This window comes from Rhipicephalus sanguineus, chromosome 1 (assembly GCF_013339695.2).
Source record: "Rhipicephalus sanguineus isolate Rsan-2018 chromosome 1, BIME_Rsan_1.4, whole genome shotgun sequence".
NCBI classification, from domain to species: domain Eukaryota; kingdom Metazoa; phylum Arthropoda; class Arachnida; order Ixodida; family Ixodidae; genus Rhipicephalus; species Rhipicephalus sanguineus.
In genome coordinates this window covers 40,324,728-40,349,487 of record NC_051176.1, presented here as the reverse complement: position 1 = coordinate 40,349,487, position 24,760 = coordinate 40,324,728, and the positions used below count along the sequence as shown (strand labels likewise).

Here is a 24,760-nt window from a genome sequence, read left to right as displayed (position 1 = left end):
GATGCGGACTGCCTCCCACTTATGCCACTCAGCGCTACGGACTATGACGCCAATTACTTTGACGACCTTATAGCTTATGTATCGCCTAATTTTCCAGACCTCGACAGTTTCGAAGTAGAGCAGGGAAAGGACGCTAACTTATCACTGCTCTTCATCACCACATCCGCCTCTACTAATGCGCGCCATTTCTGGATGCGCGATGGGCTCTTGTACAAGAAGAACCTTTCCGGCAATGGCGTACGTTTTCTTCTGGTGATGCCGGAGAGCCTTCGCACAGCCATCATGAGTGCCATGCACGACAACCCTACGTCTGGACATTTAGGGACGCTCTACCGGACTAAAGAACGTTTTTACTGGCCTGGGATACAAAAGTCTGTTGAGATTTATGTGGCGGGCTGCATGCAGTGTCAGCGCCATAAACGCCCATCTGCTGCTCCAGCTGGTCTCCTCCAGCCGATGCCACCTCCAAGCACACCTTTCCAGCAAGTGGGTATTGACTTCTTGGGCCCTTTTCCAAAAACGGCTAAGGGCAACCGTTGTATAATAGTTAGTGTCGATTACCTGACATGTTATTGAGAGACGGCGGCCGTGCCCTCCGCACCGGCCAGTGACGTCTCATTGTTCCTGCTGCAACACGTCATTTTCCGATATGGCCCACCTCGCATGATCATCAGCGACCGTGGACGGCGATTCACAGCGGATGCCGTGAAGAAGCTCCTTCGTTTGTGTGAATCCCACTTGTGTCACTCGACACCCTACCATCCACAAACGAATGGGCTTACGAGGTGAACCAAGAGGACAAATATCAACATATCGTCTTTGTATGTCTCATGCGACCATAAGAACAGGGATGGCGTACTACCTTTCATCACGTATGCATTCAACGCAGCCAAGCACGAGACTACCGGCTAGAGTCCTTTCTTTTTGATGTACAGTCGCGCTCAATATGACTTGCAACACGGGAGCGCGTGGCCTCAAGAGTTTAAGGATTGCGCACGGCTTCAGCTTGTTTCACTGCCGTAACTTAATATCATTTTCTTATTTGGGAACATCCCCCAGTGAGAGAACTGCGTTTAGTTGTAGAAATAAGGGACAATGGAAAGAATGCGCAATCCTTAAACTCGTGAGGCCACGCGCTCATTGCGCGTGAGGCCAATATGACGCGTGAGGCCACGCGTCATATTGAGCGCGGCTGTACGCACGTCCACCCCGGCACACAATCGACACTGTTTTCCCTTTCTGTAATCGCGAAAACGTCACAGTCGCCGAGACCCTCTGCCTGAAGAGCCGCGTCGTATATAGCTCGATTACGCACCTTGGCATCTCAAGAGAGAGCGAAAGCACGGTACGACATTCACCACCGACCTACCAACCCGGTGATTTAGTCTGGCTGCAGACTACTACATGGAAACGCGGGTTATGCCAAAAGTTTTTGGCCACATACGATGGACCATTTGTTATTATCACCAGACTCGCAGAGGTCACCTATACCATAGCTCGCCTTACGACGAGTGGTAGACGAGCTGCCAAGACCCAAGTGGTCCATGTCGCCCGCTTGAAATTGTTCACGCCGCGACAACCCGACTGACTCGCCCGGCGGCCTTCGTCTGCGAGCAGAGGAATGTTGCGCATATGGACAAAGAAAACGAAGGCCGGTGAACGTGCTTGCCGCTCCGAGCTGCAGCTGGAGAGAAGACGACGACGCTGGCATATTCAACCTGTTGGCCGCTCCGGCGCTCACCTAATAAACGGCCCCTTCAGTCGTATACGTCTCGGTCTCCTTCGCGCGCAACAATATCGAAAGCTTTCAACCCGTGAATAATGACTCTGAAAGCTGACAAATATGTGCATATAACTGAACACCGAGATCGTTGCTCGCATTGTGTTGCAGCGTCCGTGTTTGATAGCGTAGTTATCACAATTGGGTCTTATCCTGCCGTTAGCCATGCGGCGCTTGCCAGGTTGTGTTGATCTTGAAGTGAGTGCATGATGTGGAATCGGAAACAAAGCGTGCGCAACGCCGACAGCTAAATGGTGCAGTGAGAGCAATGTCATTTTGCTAAATTTGTTAGTAAACAATCGCGGATGCGTACCGTTCTGCATCTTTGTCGCTCTGCGATGTCCCCTTGAATGCGTTACAAAATAAGCAATATCGCGTTGTGTCGACAGGGTAGGCACAAATTTTTAATTCTTGGCCGTGAGCCCCTACCATAGGTATTATGCATTTAGGTGATAGGTGGAAGAAAATATTTCAGGCTTGTTCTGTTCCTCGTTATAGTTCAGTTACACAATAGTACTTTGACTTGGGCGAGTTGGTACATACTCGGATACATGCAGCGCGATTGAGACGAAGACAGTTACAGTTACACAGTTTGCACAGCTAGAATTTCTTGGCGCAAGTAGTAATCTGACTGCTGAGTATGCGGCGAAGATGAATGTTAAAGAAAGAGAGATATAAGGTGAGTGCTTACAGATTCAAGAAGCACAATTTGAAGAATATAAGCTTTAGGCATGCATTGTACACCTTTGTTGGTGCTCGCACAGAACACTAAACAACTGCTCAGCCATAAGCACAATCTCTGTATCACATACACATGTCGATAGAACTTGAGCACTCTATTGCAAGCAAACGCTCACGAAATGAACTGGTGGGGCATGATGTGAACTTGTGCCAATGTAATGTAAAATAACGGTTATATATATTATATACTTGTTGTTGTGTTATTTACTTTTTCAATATATTTGTGCTTGGAAGCTGAAGTATGTTTTCTCCCTGCTACTTCTAGAAGCTCCGGCTTGAAATACATAAAATATTGCAGTGTGGCTGTGGATAAGCCAAGTTCATGTATGTTTTAACTACCTGTTCGGTTTCCTGGGGCTTTTTTCGTGATAGTAGCTCACAGACTTTCACTTCATGGTGGTAGGCGCTATAACTGTGACATGTTAATTTAATCAAACAGCAGAATTCGCTCAAACGAATTTGGGACGTTTCTCTGCTATATGAAAAATTAAAAAAAAAAACAGTGCCACATCCAATGAATGCAATCTCACTCGTCACGAGAACGTAAACGTGCTTGGTGAAGCTGTGCTGCAAGATGTGCTCGTCGCATTTACACTTTGTTTATTAGCTGTATATAATTTGAAGAAGCCCACTGAACATGTGTGCAAAGGCTAATGCAATTCAGCACAGCCTTGTAAAGCTTTGGCGCATCTTCTATGATCTAAACACAGTTAATCAAGGCAAAACAACCCTGAGCGTAGTTGTAAACTGCCTCACAAGGCACAACTAAATGTCGGAAAGACTGTTACATTCCCTCACTCCCGTGATGTTTGTTTTGTAATGTAAATAATAATTCCTAACGATTCACATGCAAACCGGGATATGATTATGAGCTGTGGGCAACTTTAGATTGATTATGACTGCCCGGGGTTAAAACAAGCGCATTTATAGCCTTGAAGAAGGCGCGACTGCTTGCTGCAACATTTCCTCCAGCGACACCTCGGGGTCACAAATTTTTCATCTTTTCAAGCTTCCACCTTTCCCTGAACATCAGACGCAAATCTAAGCACACGAGTGTCCTTGCATTTCGCCCCCATCAGCACGTGGCCACCGTGGCTGGGAATAGAACCTGCATCGTTGAGCTCAGCAGTGGTGGTAAAACTTGTAAAACCACCCAGATCGCTGACAACCTTGGGTTGACGAGCATCTAACACGGAATTGACCGTACCTATTCGCTCACGGAATACCGCTTATCCATTATCAATTACTTCCCCTTTAAGTCGCTTTTTTTCATATACAGACACATGTTTTTGGCACTGGTTTCTGGTCAAAAACTCCAACTTCCTGTCAATTTATAGCAAAGATTCCGACATTATAACTCGGGGAAACGTAATGCTTGAGGTAGGCACGACAAACTTTTAATTCATAATATGCATAGTGTTTACATTAACAGGAGAAAATTACTTAGAATTTCAACGGAAATCAACTAGCAGGCACGACTCTCGCACAGACAATAACAGGCGCGCCACACTACTGGGGATGGAGCTTGTATTTATTCGCATGGTTGATGCAGCGCTAAAAGACCAACGCAGGGCACAGGACGAGTGCTGTCTCGCAATATAAAGATTTATTCTCTCTCTATATCCCCCCCCCCAAAAAAAAAAAAAAAGAAATCCGAGCATAGCAGACATGCGCAAAAGTATTTATTCGTAGGTTTTAACCGGTTATAGATGGTCTCAAAACTGTCGGTTAGTCATAAACACGGAACATGGAAACAGATTCTCACTGCCGCACAGTGACGGTGCAGTTATGGCACAGAGACAAACTGACAATCAACAACAAAATCTGGGAAATCGATAAATGGTCGTACAGCACCCATTGCAGCACCCTTTTACGAGTCATCACGTCGCTATAGGCACGTTGCACTCGCCAAAAGCCTCGACCATCGCGCTGCCTCCCCAGCGCCAATGCAGCCACTTTTTCGTCACTGTCGGGAGAGCTCCCGCGGGCTACCATGGGCATAGAGTTTCCTAAAATTACTTCAAGGGGACTCTGGCGCTGCGATCGTTCAGCCACCATGGGAATGATGGGTAGTACACGGATTTGCCTAGTCTTCGTACTTGCGGGCTTCAAACGCACTTGTGGCTTTGTTTATTGCTGTGTTTTGGTTTTCTTTCGGATAAAAGAATGGATCGTTGGGAACTTCGTGAGCCGATTGGAATTGGTGAGCCTAAAAGGTTAAGGTGGTGAAGTGAAACTGCCGAATATTTGCTGAACTTCCTCTTGCGACAAAGTGGCTCCATGCCACACGGAGCCAAACAAAGCCGAAAGAACGAAGTTTAGACAAATCCGTGCACTCTTAGAAAAAAAGGTCGGCATATTCACTAACTAAATACTAACCGTTTACTTCACAAAATACACTAGCCTCTTAGTAAGTGAAGGTAGTAAAATGCAGGTTAGTGGAACTTGCTACCTAGTTAGTGAGTGAATAGTACTAGCTCGAATGGCTAGTCCATTACTAAGTTGTTAGTAACCGCGCTAGCAACTTACTAAGCGAATTAAGTCTACCACATTTAGCCAATTAGAGGTTTACGCCTATTTTGTTTATATGTCCGTGCGCATTGCCATATCAAGATGATTCTATTACAAAAGTACCTAAATGATTAAAAAAAACGAAGTGGCATTGTCCTCATACATTAACTAATGGTCGCTAATTCATGTAATTACCATGGTAAGTACACATCACAGCAACATACATAGAGGCATGAATTGATCATGATGAGAACACACACGCAAGCGCACACACAGAATAGCAAGACTTTTACGTAGCCGATATCTGCTCTAGCAGCGGCTTGAAGGCTATTTGTTCCTACTTTGGGACAGCACACCGTGTACTGGTTAGCAACCATAGAATTTAGAAGAATAATTGATGTTTTCTAAACATTATCGTGTAGCTTATATTTGCTTATATGCGTGCCATCACGTAGCACGAAACTTTATTTCCAAGGTAATCAATAAAATTAAAGTTTGTTTAAATCTTGCTAAAGACCGTCACGATTACGGCAAAGTATACTGCGCATCTACGAAAGATCTGGCAACGTGGGTGGCTAGTAGTTACTTAGTTAAAAACACCAAGTAAACTTTCTGGTTAGTGAAGGCAGCACTTTACGACTTTTACTAACTGCTGGCTAGTAAACAGATTTCGCGAAGGTAGTAAAACACGCTCGAAACTAGTAAATGCAAGCATTTAGTAACTTTTTTCCTAAGAGTGTGTACTACCCATCATTTCCATGCTGGCTGAAGCGCCATGCGTTGCGACTCCCATGAACACTAAAGTCCCAGTAGGGACCTTAATGAACACTAGCTCAAGAGCTCCCTCTAGTGTATTTATAGGAAACTCTATGACCATCGGTACGCCAAGGAAAGCGAAGGTGATGCGCCCCGTCGAGCGCTGGCCGTGCGGCTGCTTACAAAAGCAGTTTTTTTACCTCTACGTGAGATTAACTTTTTCTAGAAGGCTAGACGATCGGCCTTGTTGTTAAAGCTTAGTGAAAAATTACACATCATCTCCCGCTACGGGCAACCATGGTGGGATGCGAAAGCATCTCGGGGCGTGCGCATCGAGTTTCCGTTTCTCTTATGTGACTTATGAGACGGTGGTTGTCGAGGCGTTTGAATTACCGCTTGCCGACGCTGACGTTTACGTTCGGCTTCCCGAGCCTTCCTCTGCTCCGCGGCGGTGGCGCTGCCGCTGCAACTAGCGCCGACGTTGACGTTGTTAATGGCGTTTCGCACAACGTTGCAGAGAGAGAGAATGACGGAAGCACAGCGAACGCGCGCTTTCCCAGCCTCGCAGCTTCAAGATTCGCTTGCCGGCGTTGCCGTTTAGGGCTCGTTCACACAGGCGTCAAACGCTCCGTCACGTCACCGTCACGTCAAAAAAACGTACAGCAGACGCGACGTAGCAGTGTACGAACAGACGACGGCGGTTGCAGCGTCGACAGCAGCACGTTTTTGTGCAGTGTTGACCGACTGATGCACCAAAATAGGAATTGTCCACGCAGCTCAAATGCTTCGCTGGCGCTCTCCCGACTCCGCTGGGCGCTCCTCCTCGCACCGCAAACACACACACACGCACAAAAGCAACCACTTGTCCCCCCGTTTTATGGCCCATTCAGTCAGGCGCGCGTTCAGTGTTTCAAGGCCACGGGGGGGGCCGTATGCTAGACGCGTGGCTCTTCTGAGAACTCGGAACTCCAAACGTAAACTTCTGATTGGTCCGTTTTCTAGGGGCGGGGCTCCGTCCCCGTGCGGGCGACGGAAACGTAGAGCACTGCTCTACGACACCGTCAACCGTTTTTTCCGGAGAAAACGTCTCGGAAACCCTCTCCCCTGACGGAAATCGGCGACGTGACGTTGACGTGACGGAGCGTTTGACGGCTGTGTGAACTAGCCCTTACGTTCAGCTTCGCGAGCGTCCATAGCGCCGTTGCGAAGGAGAGTGCAACGGGAGCGAGCGCGCGCCGCATTATTACGAGCGCACAGCTGTGGCGGAGAGAAAGAAACGCGAGAGGAGAAACGAAGCGGAGGCAGCACTCACGCCACCTCCTCCACCCCCCTCCTCGCGTTCAACCGAGGAGAGAAGGAAGAGTTGGCGCATGTGCAGTGTGGGTGCGGACGCCGCAGAACGGACACTGCCCCGAGCATAAGATGTTTTCGCAATTAAAATGTCAAGCGCTAGTGATGAACAATTGAGAACAAAGGCACAGCACGGCCGCTCGTGTTGTCATTCTTTGTTCTTTTGGACACCTGTCACTTTTTCTTAGCTTGGTTCATACAGCAATTGGCCTTTCCTAATGTTTTCGTATATGTGCATGATATGAAAAGGTGAAATCACGGATGCTGGCGTCGTAATCGAATGTCGATGAATGAGCAAATGCACATAAAAACTCCCCGAAGAACGCCCACAGCTTACTACAGGTTGGCCTTTTTTTATTACTTGTTTGACAGCTGAATTTATTTTTCTCTATAGTAGGATTGATTTAATCGTAGTAGACGAGGCATTACGCCGGCTTAAGAAAAAGAGAAAAAAAAAGAAAAGAAAAAGAAGCTTTTTTTTTGTCGAGCCTGGCGGCACACATGTCACCGCCCCGTTATAGAGGGTGCGCTGATAGCATCCATCCATCCATCCAGTTAGAAGTGCAACGTGCCTATAGGCACTAAGCTACGCCGCTACGGCAACGGATAAATGTCACGGATCAACGGCTTGCAAGTCCTATGGAAGTAGCTGTCGAACAGCACTGGAAGCAAGGACCGTTTCTAACGAGCTCGTTTAAGTTTCCCGCAGGACCTGCTCTGCGTAACGGCTTCAATCGTTTCTTGGTGCCGTCGTCAGGGCAGTCACGTTAGTGGGGACACTTCATATGCCGGTACGGACGATCAGTGGCGTAGCCAGGGGGGGGGCACACCGGGCCCGTGCCCCCCCCCCCCCCCCGAATTTTTTTTGCCATGGCATACAAAGCACAAAATGATACTCGACCACATCTGCCTGCCCTGCCCCCACTTCAGATCATGGAGGTGACCCCCCCCCCGAAAAAAATTCCTGCCTACGCCCCTGCGGACGACATCATTCGAATGTTGCGCTGCCGACAGGAGACACGAATTTGGAGGCTGCGGACGCGGGATAAGTTCATCTGCAACTGCAAGGGAACGGTAGAATGATAAAAGCAAGCTCTGATCTCTTGAGCACTTCAGGAATAGACGCAGCTTAAAGCACATGCGAAAAGTAATTGAAGCTCTGATATCGTGGTCTGCAGCACAACCGAGAAGCGATTCTCCTACGTACTAAGAAAAGAAAAACTACGGCGGATTCTACGCATTCTGGAAATGTATTTAATTCAACGCAGTCAGGCAGTAGTAGCCTATGCCTGATTTGTATCCTTGAGCCAAGCGTTACGAGGTGGTTCGACGTCTTCGTGTAAATTGAATTTTGTGCGCATATCGCGCGCTAAGGAAGGCACGCCGAGTGCAGTGGCACGTAAAGGGTAGGTCAGGGTCAGGCGTAACGTAGAAACTCACGTTAGAGCAGAGGCGTCAGTTTCACGCCACGAAGTTGAAAAGCCTCCCCCCTCCCCCGAATTTTAGATGCGAAGTATCTCTTGCTCAGGTGTATGTAAGGCGGCGTGGTAATCCGCACGCAGCGTCGGTGTCCGCACTCACACTACGCATGCGCAACTCTCCTTCTTCCCTCTCTCCAACAGCTGTGCGTTACTCTCTCCCCTTCTCTCCTACCACCTGCTTGCGCTTCTCCTGCGTTCTCGCTTCTGCTCTCACGGCGCATACGCTACTCTCCTCCTCTAGTCTCCTCTCCTTCAAATAGCAGAGCGCTGCGCGCGTTCAGTCCAGCGCTTGCCTCGGTTGGCTCCTCTGAAATGCGGGCTCGATATGCCGAAATTCTCTCCTGCGCAGCGCCACGATGAAGGCCAGCGCATGCGCGTCCCCTTCCATCTCTCTCCTCTCCTACGCTGCCTCTCTCTTGTGCGCCTGTCGACGTTCCCCGCACGCACTGTGAGAATTAACTGCCAGGCTCGAGGGAAGGCACGACGCGCGTAGTGTACCTCTTCGCGTTCCACGACGCGAGGTCGGTAGCATGCCCAGCGAACGCCAACGGAACGCGATCGTGTAAATGCTCCGGCTTCGCATCGCCTCATGGTCCCCTTTAGCGGGAGATGGTGTAATTGTTTTTTCATTTTTTCATTTGTATATATGCATGCACACATAAAAACACGCGCGTTACGAACGCTGCTCAAGGTCAGCAAAGCCCGTTGCAAAAATCTGCCCTGCCGCCATGTCCCATTCCGGTCACTTCAGGATCCAAAGCACGGTTACACCGCGGGCAGTGCCTTTCGAGGACGGCGCGGCACTTCTCAAGGATACTTCTCAATGTTCCACGTGCGAAATGCACGTGCAGGTCGTCTAGTTTCGGGAAAAAGCACAGAAACTTCGAGAGAAATGGAAAGTCTTTCTCGTAGGCCACTGCGACATAGATGCGGTGCAGGTTGGGATGGATGGCGCCGCTGTGAGACGGCGAACGACACTCGTGCATGCTCTCTATATCCGTCAGCGCGCCCATCTTGGACGAAAGTGAGAACTGGAGTACGCGAAGTTGCGGTGGTGGTGGTGAAAAGCGTTTAACAAAAAAAAAAATGAGAGGTGTGAGCCTCATAGTGGGGCTCTACATACCGGGTGGTGCCCCTAGTCCGGGATCACATTATTCGAAGCTGCCAGTCTGGCTCTCTGGACCAAGGCCTTCTGGGCCTGAAGGTCTGAGCACCCAGTCAGGGCCGCCTTCCAATCCTCTCGGGTATGGTTAGGCTTAGGGCTTAGGGCTGGATTACGCTGACAGGTCCAGACCACGTAGCGGCTTCAGCATTGACTTCAGCTGATCGCTCGGCTGGAAGGCAAAGGCTAGGCACCACAAGGACGCCACATGCGTACATTCCTCGATACAGTAGTAGTGTAGTGAGAAACTTTTTTCAAGGTGGATATGTGTATGTGGGGGGGGGGGAGGTGTTCAACCATATTTTAGATGTGAAGCATCTTATAGCGGAGTTCAATCCGGTGGTGGTGGTGGTTGTGTGCGGCGTGACCACCCTCACTGCGCATGCGCACACCCTCTCCACTACCCCTCTCCCCCCTCTCCACTTCCTCTTTCCCTTCCCGCTCTCCACTTCCCCTCTCCCCTTTCCTTTCCCCTTCCCATTCCCCTCCCCTTCCTTTCCCTTCTCTTTCCCCTCCCGTCTCCACTTCCCCTCTCACCTTTCCCCCCTCACCACTCCCCCTCTGAAACGCGGGCTCTACATGCCGAAACACTGCTTCGCATCGCCTCATGGTCCCCTTTAGCGGGAGATGGTGTGATTTTTATGTATGTCCGTGCATGCGTTCGTATCTGTGCGTGTATATACACACATGCAAAATCGAAAAATTTCGGGGAGGGGGGCGCTGTCGTCATGTTTGATCATAAACGCACAATATTACAAATGGGATATAAAACTGGTAATGAGAGCACAGAATCAAGGTCTGGCAGCTCGTATTTCAATGACAAACAAATAACAAATATAACCGCAAGAGTCGAGGAAGAAGCAGGCAAGATACCAGGCAAGGACCGAGAGTGTAATGAGCTGTCACATCTAATGTCGAAGGAGACAGGCAAAGAGAAGAAAGCTATTCGCTGGAAAGGAAAGAGGAAGTCAATAAGTTGGTGGAACAAGGAAATCCGGGAAGCGATTGGGAAGCGACATGAAGCACTGCGGGAGCATAGATAGGCAAAAAAGGAGATGTGGCCGCACGACAAAGTCAGCAAAATATGGGAAATGCATTTAGAGAAAAAAATCCACGGTGCAGAAATTGCTCGAGACAAAATTTAAAGCTGAAAGTGAACGCTGGGTGACAGATTCACGAAAAGAAGGCCGCGCCTAGGGTATTTTAGAGACACATAAAAGCGCTTGGTAGGAAGTCTGTCACAATGCAACAACATATTGAAGACGTAGGAGGAAACCAATTGTAAAGGTATACGAAGCGTTAGGTTACATCCGAAAGGTAACAGCCGATTCGTTTAAAAAGAGCGTCCAGGGGATTTCCCCGGTGAGTAAACGTATGAAGGTGAGTACAACCGAGGAAGAGCTAGTACTTGAGAATTTCAACTGGAAAATTCGGCAGTTCCCACGCATTGTGGGAATCGGTTTCATGCGAAGCAGTCAGCGAGTGCTTCTATGCTGTATTTTATGGCTTTGAGCCAAGCGTTACGAGGTGTGTCGACGTGTTTTCGTAAGCGTAGTAGCTGTGTGCTCATCGTGGGCTTACCAGGCACGTCGACATGGTACGACGTTACGTCAGCCCTCACGCTAGAGTACATACGTCTGTACTACCGAAACTAAGTGCACTTTATGGTGCAATCATGTCAATATCATACGCAACTTTCGTTAATGTATTCTTCCGGGGTCGAGCAATGCTTCAATATAGCTTGCTAAATTATGGGAATACAAATGTAGTGTTTTTAGACTACTATAAAAGCGGAGCCAACACTGGAAACACAGACGTTAATCTGACATGACGCCTGTCGCGTAGGAGTACATATGTAGTGTTTATTGCTGTCTTCTGAAATTAGATAGCAAGCACCACAACCACAACTGACGTTGCACCGACATTACGCCTGCAGAGGCTGTTTTTCCAAATCAGTTTATAGACATGGTGTGGCTCTGTGGTAAAATACCTGACTACCACGCAGAATGTTTGCGTTCGATTTCTGCTGGGATCATAATATATATCTTTTCCATTTGATCTGGTCAACGATGCCGAAGTCGCTTTTTCTTAACGCTGTCGCATTTAAATTACCAATATCTGTTCTCGCCGTCCCTGGGTAGATATAAACTGTCAATCACCTGTGGCGCATACCCGTACACCGGGTATGTCCCACACGGGTCTGGAGGAAAGGGTTTGACGACTTACGCGGCAGGATTTTCACGTTATTCATGACATGACCCGAAAGTCATATTCGTCAAATCCTCTTACCCTCCCATGCCAATTTTGGACTACACCAAGTTAAGGAGGTGATCATGAGAGCACCCAGATGCAGGCGGCTAGATAGATAGATAGATAGATAGATAGATAGATAGATAGATAGATAGATAGATAGATAGATAGATAGATAGATAGATAGATAGATAGATAGATAGATAGATAGATAGATAGATAGATAGATAGATAGATAGATAGATAGATAGATAGATAGATAGATAGATAGATAGATAGATAGATAGATAGATAGATAGATAGATAGATAGATAGATAGATAGATAGATAGATAGATAGATAGATAGAAATGCTCAAAGTGCCAAAGGTTCGCTAAGAAATGCTTCGCATTTAAAAAGGCCGAAAGAAAAATTCCAAACCGCACTGCCCCGGGTTTAGATGGGGTTCCCGTCAGCCTCATTAACGAACTCGGACATAACAATAAAGAGGCACTGTTGAAAGCCGTAGAAAAATGGTTACAGAAGAGGCAAATACCGGAGAGTTGGCGAAAAAGTAGAATGAACTTAATCTATAAAGGCAAGGGAGAAAAGGATAACACTCGCTCGTATAGACCGCTAACCATTACATCGATACTATACAGGTTGGTGATGCAAGCAGTAAAATTAAAAATAGAAACGAGGGCAGAACATAACGATATTTTTGGAGAACTTCAAAACAGATTTCGAGTCGACAGTTGGTTGGACGATAACCTATCTGTTCTTGCTCAATGTATAGAAACATCTAAAAGAGAAAACAGGCCCTTGTACGTGGCTTTTCTAGACATCACTCAGGAGTATGACAACGTTAATCAGGAAATATTGTGAGATATATTGAAATGAATGGTCATAGGCGACGACTGTATACAGCTTTTGAGGGAGATATACAGAGAAAATACAGTTTGCATAGAATGGGAAGAAGTTAGCAGCAAATAGAACGTTGATATTAGCAAGGGGCTGAGACAGGGATGTCCTTTGTCCCCGCTGTTATTCATGCTTCCGTTTTTCTTCTCCTCCTTCTCCTCATGCTGTATATGGTGAAGATGGAAAAAGCGTTAGAAGGAAGCAACATTGGTTTTAATTTGTCACACAAACAGGCCGGCGTGACGATTGAGCAAAAGCTTCCAGGTTTATTTTATGCGGACGATATTGTCTTATTTGCGGACAGACGAAATGATATACAGCGGCTGGCGGATATATGCAGAAGGGAAGGTGAAGCTCTAGGACTAGGATTTAGTGTAACAAAATGTGGATTGATGGTATTCAATGATCCGAATGATCGGGTGGTGTCAATACAGGGCCAATAAATACCGAGGGTAAGCGAATACAAGTACCTCGGAGTATGGGTAAATGGGGGTGATAGGTATACATGGAGGTACACGAAAAAACCTCGGCAGCAAAGGGAAAGAGGAATGCTGCAATAATGAAGCACAGAGCGTTATGTGGATGCAATAGGTACGAGGTGCTTCGTGGTCTGTGGAAAGGTGTAATGGTTCCGGGGCTTACATTTGGTCATCCGATGCATAGCGCATCCAGGAAGGGACAGAGCAAGAGGCACATAACAAACACACACAGCTCTGTGTGTGTGTAATGTGTCTCTTGCTCTCTCCCGTCCTGGATGCGCTATACATCGGATGCTATGGATAACCAAGAAGCCCGCCATGCAACCTTAATTGACTACATTTGGGATTTCAGTGGGTGCATGAGGTCAGAGGTACAAGCATGAATGGATGTGGATCAAAGGACTGTGGGACGCCTCGCGTTCGGCGCTCACGGGAAGACGACAAATGAGGCTGTAAAAGGCGATATGGGATGGGCAAATTTTGAGGTGAAGGAAGCTCAGAGCAAAATGAGGTTTGAAGAGAGGCTAAGAAATATGAAAGAGAGTTGATGGGCAGAGAAGGTGTTCCGGTATTTGTACAGGAAGAGCGTTGACACACAGTGGAGAAAAAGAACTAGGAGGCTCACTATAGTAAATATAAGGTTGGTATCGTAAGTGATATGGCAACAAAGAGCGTTAAGCGAAAAGTCAGAGTTGCGGAGAGGATTAACTGGATGGCAGCGATGAAAAAAAAACCGGCTCTGAGTAACTACCGAAAGGGCAGAAAGGAAATAAGGAGGGAAACATTTCATGATAATTCGAGGGGAAACGCTTTGCTGTTTGAAGCGAGCTCGGGTTGCCTCAGAAGGCGTAGTTATAAAGCGAGATTCAGTAAAGAAGAACAATGCATATTCTATGGGGAAGATAAGGAAACGACGGAGCATGCTCTGAGTGAATGTGAAGATATCCACCGAGGTGCATGTTTGGGCACGAGCCTACATGAAGCCTTGGGTTTTAGGGACAACATTGGAAAGCTGAACAAGCCCGCGATAGAAGTAAGCAAGAGACAGCTAGAGTACTGGTGGGAGAAAACTAGAGAGAAAGGACAAAAATAAATAGCTGGAAAAGTAAGGATATTCTGCCGTAAGGGGCAGAGAACTGGGCTGTCAGTTTGTTTTTGTTTTTTTTTTGTATAGTAATATTGATTTAATCGTAGTAGATAAGGCGTTACGCCAACATAAAAAAAAGGAAAGGCGAGAAGGAAGAAAAAGGGAAGAAAAGCTTTTTCTTTTTTTTGTCAAGCCTGGTGGCACACATGTCACTGCCCCCTTATAAAGGGGACACTCATAGCATCCATCCATCCATCAATGAGGACAGTAGAAACGTTTAGATAGACTGTACAAATGTGCAAGCGCGAGTAGCATCCATCCATTCATCCATATGAGGATAGTAGAGACACTTAGATAGACTGTTCAAATGTGCAAGCGCGAGTATCATCCCTCCATTCATCCATGAGTATAGTAGATACTTAGATAGACTGTACAAATGTGCAAGCGCTAGTAGCATCCATCCGTCCATCCATGAGGATAGTAGAAACGTTTAGATAGACTGTACAAATGTGCAAGCGCGCTTAGCATCCATCCACGAGGATAGTAGAAACGTTTAGATAGACTGTACAAATGTGCAAGCGCGAGTAGCATCCATCCATCCATCCATGAGGATAGTAGAAACGTTTAAATAGACTAAAAATGTGCAAGCGCGAGTACCATCCATCCGTCCATCCATGAGGATAGTAGAAACGTTTAGATAGACTGTACAAATGTGCAAGCGCGAGTAGCATCCATACATCTATCCATGAGGATAGTAGAAATGTTTAGGTAGACTGTACAAATGTGCAAGCGCGCGTGGCATCCATCCATCCATCCATGAGAATAGCAGAAACGTTTAAGTATACTACAAATGTGCAAGCGAGAGTACCACCCATCCGTCCATACATGAGGATAGTAGAAACGTTTAGATAGACTGTACAAATGTGCAAGCGCGACTAGCATCCATCCATCCATCCATGAGGATAGTAGAAACGTTTAGATAGACTGTACAAATGTGCAAGCGCGCGTAGCATCCATCCATCCATCCATCCATGAAGATAGTAGAAACGTTTACATAGACTGTACAAATGTGCAAGCACGAGTAGCATCCATCCGTCCATCCATGAGGATAGTAGAAACACTTAGATAGACTGTGCAAATGTGCAAGCGCGTGTAGCATCCATCCATCCATTCATGAGTATAGTAGAAACGTTTAAATAGACTACAAATGTGCAAGCTCTAGTAGAATCCATTCGTCCATCCATGAGGATAGTAGAAACGTTTAGGTAGACTGTACAAATGTGCAAGCGCGAGTGGCACCCATCCATTCATCCATGAGGATAGTAGAGACATTTAGACAGAGTGTACAAATGTGCAAGCGCGAGTAGCATCCATCCATTCATCCATGATGATAGTAGAAACGTTTAGATAGACTGTACTAATGTGCAATGCGCGCATCCATCCATCCATCCATCCATGAGGATAGTAAAAACGTTTAGATAGACTGTACAAATGTGCAAGCGCGCGTAGCATCCATCCATTCATCGATGAGGATAGTCATCATCATCATCATCAGCCTGTCTACGCCCAATGCAGGGCAAAGGCCTCTCTCATGTTCCGCCAATCAACCCGGTCCTGTGCTTTCTGCTGCCACGTTGTACCTGCAAACTTCTTAATCTCATCTACCCACCTAATTTTTTGTCTCCCCCTCACGCTTTTGCTATCTCTTGGAATCCAGTCAGTTACCCTTAATGACCACCGGTTATCCTGCCGACGTGCTACGTGCCCGGCCCATATCCATTTCTTCTTCTTGATTTCAACTATGATGTCCTTAACTCCCGTTTGTTCCCTGACCCACTCTGCTCTCTTCCTGTCTCTTAAGGTTACACCTATCATTTTCCTTTCCATCGCTCGCTGCGTCGTCCTCAATTTAAGTTCATACTCTCATACTATCAATCAGGTGATAGATAAATGCGCGGAATACAACCAACCCCTTCATAGATTACGAGAAGGCATTTGATTCGGTGGAGACATCAGCAGTCATGCAGGCACTGCGGAATCAAGGCATCGACGAAGCCTATATAAACATAATGGAAGAAATCTACAGCGGATCCACAGCCACTATAGTCCTCCATAAAGAAAGCGACAGAATCCCAATAAAGAAGGGCGTACGGCAGGGAGACACGATCTCTCCAATGTTATTCACCGCGTGTTTACAGGAGGTTTTCAGGGCCCTAGATTGGGAAGAGTTAGGGATAAGAGTTAATGGAGAGTATCTCAGTAGCCTACGATTCGCTGATGACATTGCATTGATGAGTAACGAGGGAGACGAATTACAGCTCATGATTACTGAACTGGATAGGGAAAGTAGAAGAGGAGGTCTGAAAATTAATATGCATAAAACTAAAGTAATGTGGAACAATCTTGGCAGAGAACATCGCTTTGCGATAGGTGGCGAGACACTGGAAGTTGTAAAGGAGTACGTCTACTTAGGACAGGTAGTAACCGCGGAGCCGAACCATGAGAGTGAAATAACTAGAAGAATAAGGATGGGTTGGGGCTCATTCGGCAAGCATTATCAAATCATGAATGGTAATCTACCACTATCCCTCAAGAGGAAGGTATATAACAGCTGCATGTTACCGGTACTTACCTACGGAGCAGAAACCTGGAGACTTACAACGAGGATAGTAGAAACCTTTAGATAGACTGTACAAATGTGCAAGCGCGCATAGCATCCATCCATCCGTCACATTGAAGCCGACAGTGAAGTCGATGTTCTTCATCCGCCATCTGTCCCGAGGTAGTGGGTAAAACATGAGCCTATAGACATTTTCTGGTGTAACTTTCCTGCTTGGGCGGAATGAACAGGGAATGAACAGGGAACAGCTGGAATGAACAGGGGCATTGAAGAATGCGTGCAGTTTCGATTGGGTGTGAAAAGATGACTTATTAGTGGAGATAAAGCGAACACCGAATATCTCTTGCTCAATTTCTCTCGCCCCAGACTCTGTGCTGAAACGATGTCGTCACAAATGGGATTGATCTCAGCTAATTAGAAAGCGCCATCATACATCACCATTCCAGCAAATGGCCGCTGCTTGGCCGCGGCTTTCGTGATTGCCGCGATGGATGTGCTTGCGGACAGGGGCGTAGCCAAGGGGGGGGGTTGGGGGGGTTCAAACCCCCCCCCGAAGTTTTTCAGTTTTGCTTGCGTATATAGGCACGCCCACATACAAGCGCACGCATGAACATACATAAAGTATGGTTGAACCCCCCCCGAAAAAAATTTCTGGCTACGCCCCTGCTTGCGGACCTTGAACCTCGCAGCGATGATCTCACCATGAAGCAGGATTGCATTTCAGTGAGTCTGCAATGATCCCCCGTGCTCTCGCGGCGACGGCAGCTCTTTCTGCGTACGAAGCCTGGTTCCAACCGACGGAAAGCGAAGCCTCGTTTTCGTCGACGGCATGCGAGGCGTCCGATTGCCAAATACTGTTCATGTACACGCGTATTTCATTTTGCGTTTTTATTTATGGTGATTTCCTTTTGGACAACTCGAGCAGAGGCGCCATGCAGTGAGGAGAGGCGAGGCAGAGCACTGAGAGCAGGGCATGGCAGGGCCCAGGGGCGTAGCCAGGGGGGGGGGGTGTTGGAGGGGTTCGAACCCCCCCCCGAAATTTTTCAATTTTGTTTGCGTATATATACACGCGCACACACAAGCGCACGCACGAACATACATAAAGTATTGTTGAACCCCCCCCCCCCGAATAAAATTTCTAGCTACGCCCCTGGCAGGGCCACACAATCCGCCCGCGGTGGAATGCGGCAAGCATCTGAAGAGCAGGTGGGAGGGTGTCGGTGAGGAGAAATGTACCATGTGATCATGGCCATCTAAACAGGCCCGTAGCCAGGAATTTTTTTCAGGGGGGGGGGGGGCACTTGCTGAAAACCTTGACTATTTCGAGAAAAACACCTATTTTTATTATTTATGTTTGGTAAAAACACCTACTTTACCAAAATGTCGGGGGGGGGGGGCTAGCCCCCCCCCCCCCCTGGCTACGGGCCTGCATCTAAACCCCATAGTTTTCTGTGGGACAGCGGCAGAACACGTGTGAAGTCCGACGAAGAATCGCTGCGAAGCTCGCTCGTATAAATGACGTCACCATCACTGGGGTCAAACTACACCTACCGAGGAAGCAAAAAAAAAAAAAAAGCGAATGAGAAAAATATCACGATGAATAGCTCTCGACGAATCGCGGCCGGACTGCGTTTGTGATCACTACGAGAAACTTGAAGGGGCGTTAACATTATCGACGTCAAATGAAACGCGAATAGTGGCCCGCATTAGCGCCGTCATCACCGTGGACATGCGCAGTGCTGCCAAAGATGAGTGATGCGCGCCTGTCAATGGTGATGACTGGACGGCGCGCACTATACCATTGCCTGAGACAATAGAACACCTCTTGTCCGTCTGCCCGCAATATATCACGCAAAGAAATCCAATTACCACTGTATCGTTGAAATTTACGAAACAACAAGTTTCAGAAAAAGTTCTGCTGGGACCACCACCTCGTCATGAGCGCGATATTCTGAAAACGCTGAACAAGTTTTTACGCGAGACAGAACTCGACAAGCAAGGGCGTAGCCAAGGGGGGGGGGGTTCAAACCCCCCCCCCCCGAAATTTTTCAGTTTTGCTTGCGTATATATACACGCACACATACAAACGCACGCACGAACATACATAAAGTATGTTGAACCCCCCCCCCCCCCGAAAAAAATTTCTGGCTACGCCCCTGTCGACAAGAGACTATCTGGACATTCTAGGTTTTGCTTCATCGCCACCTTCCTCCTCACCATCATCAACACCTTCTCTCTCCTCTCTTTCCCATCCCCTCCCCTTTCCCAACGCTGAGTAGCAGGCCAGAAGATTGATTCAGGCCGACGTCTCAGCTTCTCTGCCACAATAAACATTTCTCTCTCTCTTCCTCGACGCTTGTCGCTATATTTGTTATTTGTTTGTCATTTGAGTACGACCTGCCAAACTTTGATTCTGTGCTCTCCAACGTTGGCGAAGAGCCACCAGCGGTGAGCGGTTGAACGAGAGCTGCGGCACGCGCTCCCCTAGAAGCCAGCTCTCTGTACAGTAGGTTGTGCCAAAGTGCGTTGGCGGACTATTTGGTTGTTCATGCTAAGTTTCTACAGCGCGACTGGACGCGGGCGGAGAAAGAACACGCAAACAGACACACACAGCGCTGACTTTCAACTGGAATGTTTATTTTTCATATGCACGTGACGCTTATATAGACACACGAGAGCAGGTGCACACAAAACAAGACACAAAAGCAGGACCCAAACGTGCATGTTTTGCCGCAATCACAACCACTTGCCACCTACCTAGAGTGACGGATCCAGATATCTATTTTCCTTATCTGACAGTGACAAGGATGGCATGTTGACACATGTATCATTCATTTTATCTATTTCATATGCTTCAATAATTTCTCTTGTCAATCGAGCTCTTGCCCTGTTGAGAATGCTAGTTTTATCAAATATGGGAAAACAGCCACATCCTTGACAGTGAATAGCAAGGTGTCCGGAAATAACTTTCGTGACATTTTACTTATGTTCCCTCAACCTTTGATTCACACAACGGCCGGTCTGGCCAATGTACACACGAGAACATGACAGCGGGACGGAATAAATTACGTCTTTAACGCAGGCCACGAACTTCTCGCTATGTTTAGTGGAACGCGAAGTATTTTCTTTTTCAGTGTTCACTCGCCTGCAAAGTCCCTGCAGTCGCACGGGCGCAGAAAAAACAACGTCCACACCGGACCTTCTCGCAATCCTTTTCAGATTGTGAGATACGGTGTGTATGTAGGGCACTACTGCGAGCTTTTTCCTTCGAGTGTCACTCTGACGCTCACTCGGATTGGACCGAGTGAGCGTCAGTTGCCACCTAGGTAGGTGGCAACTGATTGTGATTGCGGCAAAACATGCACGTTTGGGTCCTGCTTTTGTTTCTTGTTTTGTGTGCACCTGCTCGCGTGTGTCTATATAAGCGTCACGTGCATATGAAAAATAAACATTCCAGTTGAAAGTCAGCACTGTGTGTGTGTTTGCGTGTTCCTTCTCCGTCCGCGTCCAGTCGCGCTGTAGAAACTTAGTAGGTTGTGGTAGTAGTGGTGTTTAATTTTCCCGCGGTTGAATATTATTTTTTCTGTTTAGATTGTCAAAGGTTTTAAAACAAAAAAATGTTAGTGAAAACGTACAAGTATATAACATAAAAATTTTGCTGTCAATAAATTCTGAATTAAGTTTTTTCTTTAGACATTAGGGGCGTAAAAAACCCGCACTCTGCATTCGGTGCGGGATGAAAAACAGCTGAAGCATCAATATGGCCGCCGTCATTAGAGGTTCAGATGCGGGCGCTGTGCGCCGTGCGGTCGCGCTCTCTACGCCGTGAGACGGCGGCGTTCATATCACAGTGGAAGTCACAACGTCCGTAATCATCGCCGCGTCATCCTTCCTGGCCTGAGGATCAAGATGAAGTTCACGGAACACTTGGCCGCACACATCACGCCCGAGTGGCGCAAGCAGTACATATCGTACGAGGTAAGAGAAACACGCACATTGTTAACAGCGTCGAATCTCGCTTACACGCGCGCCTTCCGTTTCGAATCGCGTGTCCGAGCCGCCTGCGAAGCTCTCGTTGCAGACACGTCAGTCGCTACGAAGAGGTCTCGGGGCGCGTTTTTTCGAATGCTTCGGGGTGTTTGGCATTGGAAATCCACGCGAGAATAGAGGCTGACACTGTAAATGCTCGATTCACACTGCGCGTATAATTATAGCGCTGGCACGCTGGTCCGAGTTCCGTGTGCGGAACCAGTGTGCCGCTTGTCTCGCAGCGCTTTCTTTTGGCGAGACTGCACGGAGTATTTTGACCTGAAACCGCTCGTCAGGTGTTTGTCTGCCACCTTCTGATGGGAGAGCTTTGCGCTTTGGCGGCTTTGTTAGCAGTCTCCCTGGTTCGTTCGAGCGTGACAACTCGATAAACGTCGAAAATCTCGGGCCTTTGTTTTGTTTACAAAGCGGCACATGTAGTTTAGCGACACGCGCAGAGAACCGAGGCAAATTTCGCGACCTCGCGCGGCTGGTTTCTTCGCGTGTGTTGTTGCTGCTGTAACGTCGTCGCTGTGTGGGTAATGTTTCGTGGACGTCTCGACTTTCTGGCCAGAGATCCCGAAGTCGCATTGGAACGCCCTGTTCCTGATTCATTGCACTACGCCGGCAGAATTGCGCGGTCGTCGACTGGCCCCCGAACCCGCTGACTGTGAATAAAAGGAAACAATTCCTTCTAGCGCCTCGCTTGTTGTTACTCGAGCTATGATTGATCACTGCCGCTCGCGGGGACCCGAGCGCATTAAGGAAGGTTTCGCCACACTGTGTACGCGTTCGCCCCGCAAAAGCGTTTGGAAACGTGCGCAGCTCTTGGCGCGCTTCGTCGGGAAATTGTTTCCTCGACGCTGACGACACTGCGCCGCCGCTGTTGCTATGCTTTGTCGCGGCGATTTGAGGCGTTATTGTGGAACTGCCCCGGCCATACTCCCGGCTAGAGTAGCCCGGAGTATGGCTAGTACTTTGCGTACAGAGTAGCCACTAACCTTAATAGCCTCGTTGTCTTTCTTCCACTCACAGGAGTGGGGAGGTATTTTATTTAAAAAAAGCGGTGTATTCACGTGTGATGGCCATATTGACATACTGAAATTGTTGGAGGGGGTGTCATACTTCAGTGCCATTGTGTAAATTACTTTAGAACATTGTAATTTCTGCCAGCGCATGGAAGCATCGTTACACAATGCCTAAAGCCCGCAAAATAATTTTGAATGCTGAACATGAACAGGACAAAAGCCGGACGAAAGGCATTTGTCCCATCATGGTCCATTCTATCCGCATGTTTCACATTGTTTGCCTCCGCTATGTGTTACCAAACAAGCCCCTGTAAGCCACCTTGCTAAGTTATCATTGCGATTGCAACAGCTACATTTTGCAGGTGGAAAACTTTCTGTGCTAGTAGTTTTGGCCAATGAACCTACCAGCCTGAAAGATGCCAAACATGTTTGTGCAAAGAGGCATCTGCTCCTGCATATATTAATCCAAAGCTCTCCACTACATTGTTATTAGCGAACAACAAATATCTTTGAGACATTTAACCCTGCAGCGTATTATTAACTGCAGCTGTGTGTACTTTGAAGCCACTGCTTCATCTTTTGTACTCTGCCTTTTCTATATCTGAGCAGTGGTGCTGTTCAGGGAAATATGTCCGAATTGAGAGCGTTTCTTTTGTTTCTACTACTGGAACATGTGGAACATGCTCAGCTTATGAAGGGAGCTTACAAAAGGGCATTTAGTTTGGCATTAACAGGGTTGCCGGAAACACCGCTTTCAAGTGTGCCATTCAGTGGCGTAAATCCAGAAAAATGACAAAGGGGGACACACATCTTGCAATGGTGGCCATATAAAAAATAAAATCATGCTTTCAAATGGAATTTAAAAAAAGAAACGAGCATGAGCAGCCAGCGATGTAAACTTACGTTGCATGGTTAAGTTTGTTCCTAAGTGTAACTTGTAGAAAGGCTTTAGCATATTTCCAGCTATGTCATTCAGCTTAAGCCACGAAGTAAAAATGCTAGCACTTTTAACAGCGAAGCTATTTGGGAAATCGTTCCTCGTGCGTCGATCGCAGAAAACGCATCATCTTAACGGGTATGTGTCATTGTGTGGCCTACCAGAAAACTATCATCATCACAAACTGGTATGCGCCACAGACATTGGGTAAACCCCACTACTCAACACTGGTCCACTAAAAATGAAGAAGGCAACAGAAGTGAAATAGAGAGAAAGAAATGCAGAAAGAGAGAAAGAAATAGAGTGAGAGATAGCGAGAGAAAAGATAGAAAGGAGGAAGCAAGCGAGAAATAGAGAGCACGAAAGAAAGGGATGAAAGAGGAAGAAAGATAGAGAGAGAGATAAATAAATAGAAATAAACAGAGGAAAAACACACAGAAAAACAGAGATAAGAAAGCGAAAATTTGCAAAACAGCAAAAGCCAGGACTACATACGGGCTCATCATCTCCGCTGTCTAAAGCATTGCGCCTCCAGTACAAGCTACACCAATTTTTTTATGATAACGCGTAAAGGTACAGGGGGCTATTTTGTAAGCGTTCTGTCACAGAATGGAAGCGGTCCGTTCTGTCGAACTGTGCGCGATTGGTGGAGGCTCGTTTGACGGTCAAGATGTGAGAATAGTCGCAGAACGGCTTTCGGCCCCATTCTATCGATAGAACAAATACAAAACTGTCTCCGGATGACTTGGATTGGATCGAAACATAAGCGCTGGAGCCGGAGAATCGAATTTCAATCCAATTCAAGTCGTCCTGAGACCGTTTTGTATCCGTTCTATCGATAGAATGGGGCCGGTGGCCGTTCTGTGACTGTTCTCACATCTTCACCGTCAGATGAGCCTCCACCAATCGTGTGCGGCTCGATAGAACGGACTGCCTCCATTCTGTGACAGAACGCTTACAAAATAGCGCCCCAGTTTTCCTTTAACTTCAGCTCCAATCCCCCATTGTGTATACCTTGAATTGTGTATACCTTCCACGATTTATCCGTGGAATCTGTCTTGTAAAGAATTTTTTTATGTTTACTGGTGATTTTCTTAAAATAGCACAATCATAGTCAAGCAATCGCATTTACACTTCATTGTGGATGGCTTCCAACAAATTGTCAAAGTAACGGTAGATGATGAGGGATTCTTTGTTTACTTTGCATTTCAAGGCCTACCATAATAAACATTTGCGGCACGTCAGAAGTAACCCGTAGCATTTCACAAAGAACTTCAATAAGATGGCAAATTGGGCGAGTTTGTAACTGTTCATTTTAACGTAAAGCCAGACTGAATAAAGACTGAGCAAGGAAACGGGCTGAGCATTTCAGAGCGCTTGTACTGTGAAGGGCTTCAAATTTCAGAGGTCGTTTTACGGAGAGGTCGCTATACTTGCCAGAAATCCAAATATGACGTTTGAAAGATAAATCTCAAGGGGGGACACTTGCAAGGGGTGTTCCCCCCAGCCTCAGCACAAGGTGGGTCAGGACCCCCCTGACCCCGCATGATTTACGCCACTGGTGCCATTCAAGATTTGTCACCATTTTGCACATTTTTGAAAGAGAGAAAAGGTTTGAAAGCACGTTGAGCTTGTACTTTATAGGGTGGGCAT

The 24,760-nt window shown here is 47.2% G+C and overlaps 1 protein-coding gene across 6 annotated transcripts in view; it reads left to right on the top strand.

Moving 5' to 3' along the window:
* The first annotated feature begins 20,878 nt into the window (after positions 1–20,878).
* Positions 20,879–24,760, top strand: part of LOC119390759 (xenotropic and polytropic retrovirus receptor 1-like) — a 137,354-nt gene continuing 133,472 nt past the window's right edge. For all 6 annotated transcript variants that reach the window (XM_049414179.1, XM_049414191.1, XM_037658461.2 and 3 more), the window contains exon 1: positions 20,879–21,094. In XM_049414179.1, coding sequence (XP_049270136.1) covers positions 21,026–21,094 — 69 coding nt within the window. In that variant the 5' untranslated portion in view covers positions 20,879–21,025. The remainder of the gene's footprint in view (positions 21,095–24,760) is intronic.